Genomic DNA, 12,272 nt, shown 5'->3' with positions numbered 1-12,272 from the left:
GAATAGTAGACAAACAAAACTGTAAATAGTTTATGATTTTGATTGTCTTTTATGTAAGAAAGGATGCCGAAGTATTACTGTGAATATTGTGACATTTACCTAACACACAGTTCCCCAGTGGGTAGAAGACAGCACGTTCAAGGAAGAAAACATATAAGTGCAAAAATCGAGTATTTCCAAAATTTGTTAAGGGAAGAAGGTATAACCCCACAGAATTTCTTAGGGTTTCTAGGTAACAGGCCATTTAACAATATGTTAGGAAATCATATGATGAATAATATGATGCCTGGAAATTATCATATGTATATGAAATATAATAATATGAAACACTTTCCACATTCTATGCGTAATTCACACCGTTTTCATATGCCAAACAATAAATATTCAAGGTCTGGATATAACCATCATAATTCATCGAACAAATATCATTCACATCATATGCATGGCAATAGTAACAACATTGGGAACATGCCAGGATTTCCAAATAATAAATATTCAAGTAATTATTTACCCCCACCTAATTCTATGAATGTTAATAATAAAATACATAATAATGCAATTGCAAACATGGGAAATAACATGACAAATTCGAATGAAGCAAATAAGAATCATCATAAGCATGAGGTAAAAAATAATGGGGTTAACTATAGTGACAACCCTGGTAGTAATATATACAATAAGAAAGAAAACGGAGACTATTCCAACAATAAGGGTGGTGGAAATGGTGATTCGCTGAATATCAATTTTGGGACTTCCAATGAGGATGATAAGATTAGTAAGGATTCCTAAAAAGATGAACTTTTTTATAATGTAAATCTTTGGTACAAAGAAGTAGATAGTACGCAATTAGGTAACAACTTAAAGGAGTCAGCTGTTTTCAGAACTACATTTTTAAAACGAAAAATTGTTAAATTGAAACAGCTAGTCAGACGCGTACATTTCTGACAAAATAAGACATGTACTATATGAATCATAAATAAGAACGATTATTTGTATAGTGATTTAATCGTTCAAAGGTGAATTGAAAGGGCAGAGGATAAAATTTGTTAAATATTGCAACTTTGCATTTTTATAATTTCCTACAAAATTTGTTTGTTCCTCCTACGATGCTTTCTTTCTTCTTTTCTTTTTTTTTTTTTTTTTTTGTTATATAATTATGTATCATTTTCCGATATATTTTTCGCATTCACCTTTTCTATTTTTCCTTTTTTCCATTTTTTTTTTTTTTTTTTTTGTTCCTTTTTACAAACAAACAAAAAAACAAAACATATATGAATTCATACATTTAAAAAAAAAAGAGTCATAATATGGGATAAACCACTATACACCGTATTTGTACAAATTTATCCAAAGTGAGATATATATTATATTATGTATCCACCAAAGGTAACATAATTTTTTAAAGTGACCTCCTCCTCCTACAGTTTCTTTTTAAAACATCCCTTTTGGTAATTTCCATCTAGTACAAATTCCAAGGAGGGAACCGTTAAATTTTTTTTGTTCTTAGGAGTAATTGAATTCATGTGTCTTTTGTTATTGGGAGGTATTTCGAATAGATTCATTGTTATTCCATTTCGGTGCAACTCAGTGGAATATACAATGTATTCCTTACAATTATATTTCATTGTTACTTTCTTATATGTATATATTATGCACTAACATATATACATATTTGCTACCTTTAGAACGATGCACAGGTCCCTCTAAATTGTACCCTGCATGAAGCATATACATATATATATATATATATATATATATATATATATATATATATATGAACATGTACTGCGATGAATTCGAGCGGAAAAGGAATCCTATATAGGGTATTTAAAAACGGTTGAAGTGTTACTAAGAAAACATGTCCATATAAAAGCATAATTAAAATCAACAGGACTGGATGCATGTAACATTTTACATATATATTTGCATGCATATATACAAAGGAATAAAAGTATGTGTGAAATACTTAACGCTTTATAAAGTTGCCATTAGTTTAAAAAAAAAAAATATATATGTAACAGATTGTTTATCAGGGGATAGGAAACTAAAAAAAAAAAAATAAAATAAAAAAAAAAAGGGGAGCCAAAAGAAAAAAGAAAAAACGAAAATTCTTGAAAGGAAAAAAAAATTAATAAACTTCAAAAACAATCCTCATACGCATGTTTCGCATGCTTCTTCTCATGATGTTCCTTTAGTATGGACTGATTAACTGTGCACATAAAAGTGTGTCTACATAATTTGCAAACAACATTCAAATTCTTTGAAGTATCTTTAACGGTGCTATTCTGTTTTGCTTTGTCATTTCTTTTTGATGATCTGATTCTATCTACTTCGCGTTGATTTCCTCTTGTCATTTTGTACTTTGATCGTCTTGGTGAATTCTGACCTGTTAGGGATTGGTGGTTAGCGTTGCTCAACTCGTATGTCTCTTCCTATGTTTCTTTCTCTGCGTGCAGCATGTGTGTTAACAGTTGCATAAAAATCGCACATAAACAGGTGCATATATTCATATATGTACATGTGCACTGACATATGTAAATACATATACATGTAAATGAGCTGTAGGAGATTCAAAATGTTCTGAGGAACTCACCTAGTAATATGATATATGTCACCAAGGGAAGAAGAATTATCTAATATAGCTTTTTTTTAAAAGAGTGAAAATGTAAGCGTGGGAAGTCAATTTATAAAACACAGAAAATTTGACATTTATGTGTGGCCCGTTAACGGATAAAAAAATATTACACTGAAGAGTAATGATGAAAAATTAAATAAAAAAAAAAAAAAAACCAAAAAGATGAAGCAGAAGCAGAAATATTATATAACTAATTTAAAAAAAAAAAAAATCTTTTAAATCCATTTATCATTCAATAAGGCGTAGTGCATACACTTTAATAACACAAATAACGTTTTTTTTTTTTTTTTTGCTATTTTAATTTTTGCGCAAATTTCGACAAGCTAAATTTTAAAATACAACTAACAGTCTGCGTTTCTTAAAGTTGGGAAAGTAAAACATATAAAATCTGTAAAATATAAGAATGAACTATTTTCACTAAATATTTTCCTTGTTTTTTTGTTTGTTCGTTCGTTTTTTTTTTTTTTTCTCTTTTTTAAAATGCGAATCTGATTCCTTTCAGGAAGTTCGCAGATACACTCCATATTAAGGCAAATTCTAACAAAAAAAAAGGAGTGAATGAGAAAAGGATAAAAGCAGTGGTACAAGCAACGGTTTAAGTGAAGCACACTTAAAGGTATAAATAAAAATAAACCTAATGGGCATAGATGATAACAAAAAGGACAACTTTTTGTTATATGAAAAATTAATTACGGGACTTTTCTTCCAAAATGAAAATGCTAAAAGGGTCGTAAAAATGAAGAAGAAATTTAAAAGGAGACCGAGGCGAAAAATAGAAATGACAAAAAAAAAAAAAAATACATCGTTAAAATGGTACATACGGGATTTTGCCAATAATTTGTGAAAAACTAAATGAATTAAAAAAAAAAGGAAAAAGAAAAAAAGTGCAACATCTTGGCTTGATGAGAGGAACTTTAAAATGATAATAAAAGAGTTGACTTAAGTAGGTAATCGAATAAGAGAAAAAAAAATATGAGTTGACAAAAAACGCAACTTGGTTCATTTAGTCCTTTTTGTGAATAGTCCATTTTTTAATTTTATCTCTACTTGAACATAACGGAAAACTGTAAATTCTGTATACCTTCGTTAATAGAGTATAAAAGTAACGATAAATATAATTCGGTATATATTCTACAAATAGAACTGGATAAATTATTTTTTGTCCATTGGCACAAAACATGGGCTATGAAATTTTTTTTTTTTTTTTTTTTTTCATATGTTCTCTACTTCTCTCTCATAGCAGGGTAAATATCTGACGATTTTTTATAATAATCTTGGAAATTACATTTTTGTACATTTAATTGTTATTTAAATCTGTGTGCTTTGTTACCAGATTTTTACTATATTTTCCAGTGCGAAAAATCAGGCTTTTTGATTTTTTTTTGGCATTTTTTTTTTTTTTTTTTTTATCATTTGCTCGCTTATTCAAATTGTCGCATTATAAAATTTTTCTCATATAAGAACAATCCTTCAAAAGTTCATGGCCAAGTCATCACGTGTCTTTTCTAGAGTCTTCATATAAATATCCCAAATTGCAATATCCTTTTTCACAATATACGAAATAGGGTTTCTTTTTCATTGCAATATGTTTTTATGGTTCCTTTTTCCTCCCCTCAAGTGTTACCTATCATTACGTTATCATGGATATAAATTTTTATTTCCCAGGAAATAACTTGCACAACTATGCGACTTTTGAAGAATAGCTATTCATATTGTAAACAATTTTCTTTTAAATTAGTTTCCTGGTTATGTATAAAATAAAATATATGTATTTAACATCTTTACAGATTTTCTGTGAATAATAAATTGGTCTTATAAATTTGTTTTAATTTTGCGTATGTAATGAATCCTGCATATACCTGTTGGTCATTTTTGCAGTGGTTACATTCATTAGTGTTATATACACTATGGTTGAAAAAGTACACTGATAATTATAGGAAAAAAAAAAGTAAAAAAAAAAAAAAAAAAAAAAAAAAAAAAAAAAATAATAATAATATTAAATCGAAAATACAAAGTTATGACATTAGTTGTAATATTACCCGAAATAATCTATCTCTTGTCAATGACGTATCATTACTATGTTAAATGGTGGATTTTAAATTTTACTATTTTCTTAGGCAGTTTGGCTTAGTTTTCCTATGGGACAATAACAAATTGGCTAAAACAATGCACGCAAAATTAGAGAATAAAAAATACTCATATGGGATAATTCCACTCGAAAAATTACATTTTTTTTTAAAAAATATTGCAAGTGCAATATAGCATCTATTCGATTGTGCTGCTCGTGTGTGGAAAACGTGTTCAATCTTTTTACTTTTTATAAGACCTCCTTTTTTCAGCTTTACACTGGGGACAATTTGTACTATGGGGGATCCTATTTTAGCATTATTTAAATGTAAGTTGCAATTCACTGAGGAGTGGCAAATATTTCCTTAACATGCCCTATATGTATGGATATGTACATATATATATATATATATATATATATCCCCAAACACTTAAACCCATTTTCCATCCTTTCAATGCAGCACGATTAAAAATACCATAGTGAATGTGCGCCCCTGCCCCTATAGGTATATACTAGTACTCTTGAAACTTCTCAACATATATAACACAATATTGTAGTGCATATGTCGATTACAAAAGGAAATAATCAACAAGTAAAATTTACAAATTGTAAAATTATGATATTATTAATTAGGTTTACATGAAAAAACGGGGGTGGGCTGGAATAAGCATATACCCACGTGAGTATTTAATAGACGTGTTTATTACACACGCATGCTATTACACATGTACGTAAACAAACAAACACACACATATATATATGCATGCATAAATATAGGCATATATATGATTCAAAACTTTTACCACGCTGAATATTTCCACATATTCTTTCATATATAAATAAAAAAAAAAAAAAAAAAAAAAAAAAAAAACAAAAAACAAAAAAAATTTCACTAATAAAAATTTTAAAAACAACAATAAAACAAAATTGAAAAAGCCAAGCGCGATAAAAGTTGATATATATATGAACACACATATATGTATAGTGTATGCATAAATACATACATATATATACGCATGCATAAATCAGTTGTTACATACAAAGAAATCAGGAGCTGCAGATGTGCAATGCATAGTATACAAAAAAAAAAATAAAATAAAATAATAAAAATAATAAGCTTAAAAGTGGGATTAAAATATATCCCAAAATATGGAGTCGTAAAAAGAAAGAGTAGAAGAGATGGTACATAGAAGAGAAGGAAAATGAGAAGAGAAAGTATATCATATCTTTTAGGGTTACACATTACATGTAAAATACAATTATTGCATAATCCTGTAGAAAATTGATACATTATGCATTACTTAAAAATAAAATATGTTTGAATAAAATACTAATATATTGGTTGTTTGGTAAAACAGGGAAGTTATGCGGGAACCATTTCAACGTTTGACGCTAAAAACAAAAAAAATAAATAACCGCTTAACTTGGCAAATGGGAAAAAAAAAAAAAAAAAGAATAAGTCTTCCCTCCCTAAACAGTATGCCAACTATACTCACTTATACGTGTACCTATTTATATCATCAGTCGTGGTGTTCATATAATTTGGAGATTTCTTATTTTTCGTGTTTGAAATAATATTTTGAAGAGAAAAGGGATTTTTATCGGATACATTAACAGGAGAAAAATCTAAATTAGGTACACCACCACTATTAATATTACTACTAAGATTATTATTAGCGTTATTAATAGAATTATTTTTACTTCCATTATCATGCCAGTTTGTTCTATCATTTGAATTATTTGGATTGCAATATGCTAGTGCATTATTCATATTACTGCTGTGAGAACCCACAGCACAATTATTATTATTTAGATTATTATTCATATTACTGTTTAACATAAAAGGCAAATTGGGGTTATTATTGTGAAAATTTTTATTTTTTGTATTATTCATGTTATTATCATAAAACATTTTTGCATTCATCATATTTTGATTATTTAACATATATGGATTCTGTGCTACTGTATACTGATTATACATAGAATTTGTATTACTATTTTGTTGATTGTAATTATTGTTTAAAGAACTTCTTTTGTTCATTAGAAAGTGTCTATTATTTATGTTACCATGGTGATTGTTCGGAAAGTTCGAATTGTTAAAGTAATTTAAATTGTCCATCACACCATTGTTGTATCTGTTTTTGTCTACATTGCTATTGATGTTGTTCTTAAGGTTACTGTCGAAGGGGTCATAAGAGTTCATGTTAATACTATTGCTGTTTCCATTGTTGCTATTGTTATTACTGTTGTTATTGTTACTATTGTTATTATTGCTAGTTTGGTTGTTACCTTTGCTATTGTGGCTATTATTGCCTAGACCGCTGTTACCACATTTCATTTTACTGAACTCACATTCTTCGTTCATTTTCATATTATAATTGTTTGCATAATTCATTTTGTTATTAAAATGAGGGTTTGAATCATCCAAGCACATGTGGTTGTTTGGGGTATGTATAATTTCCGAATTTTGCGCGTTCATAAATTTGGAATTATAACTGTCTTTTGTAAAATGTGGAGGATCAAAAGTCATGTTACTGTGGTTCATTCCGTTCGAATTCATATTACCATGATACATATTATTTTGTGCGTTAAAATCGTTGAAATTACTTTCAGCCATTGGATTATAGCTTAAATGATTTCCATCAAAATCCTGGAAATTATTATCTACATTGTTCATATTATTTGAATTCATAATTCCTATCATACCTGGTGTTGTGTGATCATAATCATTTAGACAAAAATCGTCATCAAAATCATCATCCGAATCATCATATTTTTTTTTCTTTTTATATTTATCTTTGTTATGTTTATCTCTTCTTCTATCTCTATCTCTATCTCTATCCCCTCCACTTTTATCTTTTTCCTTATCTTTTTTTTTTTTTTTTCTTAATTTATCTTCATATTCGTATGAAGAACTGTTATCATCTGACAATACATCAATATGTTTTTTTCCTGACCTATGTCTACTTTTAGATTTGGACTTTTTATCATTATGGTGATGGTGATGATGACTGTTACTTGATTTACGATGATGTCTACTATTATTATAACTTGTAGAAGTGGCTACCCCATATTTCTTTTCTAATTTTTGGACATCATAATAACTTATAGAATCTTCTCCGATTTTTTTTTTGTGTTTACTTCTATATGAACATTTGTCACATAAAAATTCATAATTATATGTATCAACAAATGTCGGTCTCCCACTGTTACAATAATTGCATCTTTCTTTCGAAGATAAGAAAAATAACTTTTCAACGGCTAAGGCTTCTTCATACTCTCTTTCTGAGATCCCTAATTGTGTAGCTGATGACATTTTTTCTCTTGCGTATTTTCGTGACGAGGGATTTTAAGTTGCATTAATGGATAATATGCGTGTGTACGCATATAGGCGGGGGTATATACATATATATGTATATATACATGAAAATGCGTACACATGTATACATATGCATACATGCATACACGATTTAAAAGATCATAATATTTAAAGCAAAAATGGAAGAAGCGGGGAGAGGGAGCAGGGATTAAATAAAATAAAAAGGATTAAATATAATGAAAAGGATTTAATATAATAAAAAGAATTAAATATAAAAGAAATGATTAAGTAAAATAAAAAGGATTATGTAAAATAAAAAAGATTTAGCATAATAAATGAGATTTAGTAAAATAAAAAGGCTCAATTTCTTTATTTATGCTGTGCTTTATATACAGAAAGCAAATAAATCGTATGCAAAAAAAAAAAAAAAAATAAAATAAAAATAAAAATACTTATTATTTTTATTTTATTTTTTTTTTTTTTGGGAGGTACGTTAAAACCTTAGAAAGGGGAAATGCGCCACAAAAATGAGCTGTTTTTTAAAACTATGAATGCGGTAGATTACTTTGTAAAAATACACACATAACGATATATATATATATATATATATATATATATATATATATATATATACGTATTCACGTTAATATGGAACATAGGTATAATGCTTCACATAATCGTGGTTAGGAACATGTAGGACTTCTCAAACAGACCTATACCATTATGTATAGATACACGCATTTGTCATTCATTATATCATTTTATTTATGCCCATATGTACCTTGATTTTCTGTAATTCACCCTGTACGTAAAAACATAATATGAGAGAACGTTAACATATAGACGCGCGACGTGTTAAAAAAAATTAATTAGGATGCTTGTCATGTGATTACTCCTTATGTCTGCATGCTGCTAATACATGTATAAATGTAAATGCAAATATGTACAATTCGTATATACCCCTTCAAATGAAAGGAAACTTTTTACTCTTTTTTTATGTAAAAATGTAAAATTAATTAACTTTGTATATCTGTTTTGAAAAAAAAAAAAAAAAAATCGTGAAAATGGGCATGATAAATAAGCATAAGTGCTTGTGGGATATTTTCACATATATATATATGCGTACATATATCGCATGAACAAGTTAAATCATAATAGTAAACGTTAAAATGAAAGCGGCGGAGAGATTATCATAGCAATTTCACTTCTTTTCGTTTTTTACACTTTTTTGCTTCATTTTTGGGTAAAATGTCGAAATGATCGCAATCAGCTTTCAGTCAATAATAATGTATATATATGTCAAAAAAAAAAAAAAAAAAAAAAAAAAAAAACCTTTAATTTTCATAAAAAGGAGAAGAGGAAAATACACAGGAACTTTAAAGCAATCATATGCAATTAAATATTAAAGAACATGAAGAAATAATTAAAAAATGTTCAAATATATGGACATTATCATTACATATATATGCGTATAAGTATGCAAGTACATAAAATGAAATATATATAATTATTACGCGTTGTGTCAAAACAACGGGTTAAAAAAGAGGATGGTGTAGGGGAAGATAAAATATAATTCATTTTATGGCGTAACATTTATCGCATATACACATGTATATATACATGTAAACATGGACACATGTGATGAACATGCATGAAAAATATGTGAAACACAATTTTAAAGAGCACTTTGCACATATGTACATATATACAAGCGTTATTATGTGCATTACATACGTATGAACACGTACATAAGCATACATACAAACATGCTTATTTGTACATCCATAAATTCATATATACATGTTGAACAAATGACATAACACATATATATGTAACATATACTTATGTCCTTTTATGTACTCAACCAGAACTTAAAAAACGCCTACATTATTTGGGCTTCGTTTGAATATACAAGACGGTTAAGGGAAAGTTACATTTTCAATTATTTTACTTAAAACGTAAAACGAAAAATCTATATAACAATATATTTGTTCACGATTTTTGTGTTTACAGTAAAAACTTGGCACGTTTCTTTTTTTGTTTTTGTTTCTGTTTTCTTTTTTGTTTTCTTTTTTGTTTTTGTTTTTATTTTTTTGAGATTAAAAAAGAAATAAATTTACGTTTTAAAGAGTTACAACTGAATATATTTAGCAACGAAAATTTATATAATTGCTAATAATATAAGTACATATTTATATATATATTAATTTTGCATATATATATATATATATACGTGTTCATTATATACGCATGAAATGAATATGCATAAAAATAGTTCTTTATGTTTAACAAATACCACATCAGAAGAGAAAATTTATTTAAAGAAAAATATATAAGAAAGTTATTTTTTGGTACGAAAAAAATAATGCTACCAAAAATATGTACTCCCTTGTACGCTATTCGAAAATATACATAAAGGGAGAAAAAAAAAAAAAAAGTACCCTCCAAAAAATTTCTATACATATAATTATGTAAATAATATATGTATATTTTATGTTTACATTATATATATAACGTGCACGAATAGCATTCGCGCATATATACATGTACAAATTGCACTTGTGTTTTTTCGCCCTTTTTTCCTTTCATCCACGCCAAGCAGGTTTCTTCATGTATATTATTGTATATATATATATATATATATATATATTTAAAAATTTCTATTCGTTATATATGGCTGTAGCCACTTTTTTTTTTTTTTTTTTTTTTTTTTTTTAAAATAAATAAGGTAATTTCGATTAAATCTTTAAAACCATTTGAAGAATTCCTGTACACTTTATTATGGGTTATTCGAAAAAGGTAAACAATATAATATACATACAGTTGTCACAGCTGGCGTATTGTATAAGCAATAAGTTATAGTTTATCGTTATGCTAACAATTAATCATAAGAAAAATACTTTCTTGTGGCAAGAGTGAATTTTTTTTTTTTTTTTTTTAGCTTCATATAAGCTATGCAACAAAACAATACTTACAGCAAACAATATATTTCAAAAAAAAAGGAACAACCCAACAAAATTTTAATTTTGAAATAAATTATATGAATGAAAGCCAAAAAAAAAAAAAAAAAAAAAGAGGGAAAAAAAATATTAAGTCCACCCCGTTTCATAAAAGTGCAATTTTTCTCATACCATTCAAGAACAGATGGTAAATGTTGCTCCTCTTACGGTTGTAAGAAAAAAATAAAATAAATTATATGCAACTTGATGTTGTTTATTCATATATACCTTATGTATTACTTTGAGGGATGAAGAAGATTATGATAAAACAACAAACATAAATATGTGGAATATAAGATTTGACGCCATTGTGAAAAATCCGAGTTTTTTCTTTTTTTATCCAGCAGCAGTAGTAGCATGTGATGGCGATTGATGAACATGTAAAAAAAAAAAAGTTTTGGTTGTAGGAGATTAAGATTAAAAAAAATGACCATTGTTCCTTGTGACATGCATACATTATTCGATGTTTACAATTACACATTTGCACAGTTCCACTTTGATCAGCAAACGACACTTAATCGAAATGTTATTTAAAAATATATATATATATATATATATATATATGCGCACATAGATCATACCTGAAAGACCCGAAGCACTGAAATATAAAGTCCGCTAATCCCAATTTGTCGCATACGGATCATCCCAATGTGCTTTGCAGTTCTTGGAAAAACATATACCTAGCTTCAAATATGGACATCGAATAAAACATCAATATGAACTTTATTTAAACAATTGGAAATGAACACGTGCAGCAAGGATGCAGGCCGAGTATGTAAAAAGTGCATTCGTGTTTAGGTTTTCTTTTCTACATATATACTTATCTCATTCTTACTTTTCTGTTCATCAAACAATTCCCATTTATAAAGAAGTATTTTCTCCCACTACTGCCCATAAGTGTACTCCGTCACTTTAAACATCCGACATATACATATTAAAACCCCAAATTAAAAATACACATGTTTTTCTTCGAATGCTTTATAAAAAGCAATTTTTTTTAAGACACGTTTCGAACTTGTTTGTGCAAAGGGAGAGAAAAACATACTTGTGTGTAAAAATTATCAAAATCAATGGGGGAAAAAAAAAAAAAAGAAAAAAAAAAAGTCAAAAAAATAAATCATGACATAAGCGTGGCTATGAATGCCAAAGTAGGCGCACAATCCACTGGGATGCAATAAGAAGTATGAACTTGTGAATTTTCTTTTTTTTTTGCAGTTTCGTTCTTGCATACTTGCAAAATTCCATTGTTCA

At 27.7% G+C, this 12,272-nt stretch overlaps 3 protein-coding genes across 3 annotated transcripts; 1 reads left to right on the top strand and 2 right to left on the bottom strand.

Annotated features, from left to right (window-relative positions):
• Window positions 1-63: 63 nt before the first annotated feature.
• PGO_142670 (hypothetical protein, conserved) lies at window positions 64-789 on the top strand (the record flags this gene model as incomplete). The annotated part of the gene is made up of 1 exon (XM_028690258.1): window positions 64-789. One exon carries the CDS (start codon window positions 64-66, stop codon window positions 787-789), a length of 726 nt encoding a protein of 241 aa, XP_028546059.1.
• A 1,349-nt stretch (window positions 790-2,138) lies between these two features.
• Window positions 2,139-2,354, bottom strand: PGO_142660 (hypothetical protein, conserved; the record flags this gene model as incomplete). The annotated part of the gene is made up of 1 exon (XM_028690257.1): window positions 2,139-2,354. One exon carries the CDS (start codon window positions 2,352-2,354, stop codon window positions 2,139-2,141), a length of 216 nt encoding a protein of 71 aa, XP_028546058.1.
• A 3,841-nt stretch (window positions 2,355-6,195) lies between these two features.
• On the bottom strand, window positions 6,196-8,019 carry PGO_142650 (hypothetical protein, conserved; the record flags this gene model as incomplete). Its single annotated transcript, XM_028690256.1, has 1 exon — window positions 6,196-8,019. One exon carries the CDS (start codon window positions 8,017-8,019, stop codon window positions 6,196-6,198), a length of 1,824 nt encoding a protein of 607 aa, XP_028546057.1.
• Between the last annotated feature and the right edge of the window lie 4,253 nt (window positions 8,020-12,272).

Source organism: Plasmodium gonderi (genome assembly GCF_002157705.1).
Source record: "Plasmodium gonderi DNA, contig: Chr14, whole genome shotgun sequence".
NCBI lineage: Eukaryota > Apicomplexa > Aconoidasida > Haemosporida > Plasmodiidae > Plasmodium > Plasmodium gonderi.
This window is presented reverse-complemented; position numbering and strand designations above follow the sequence as displayed.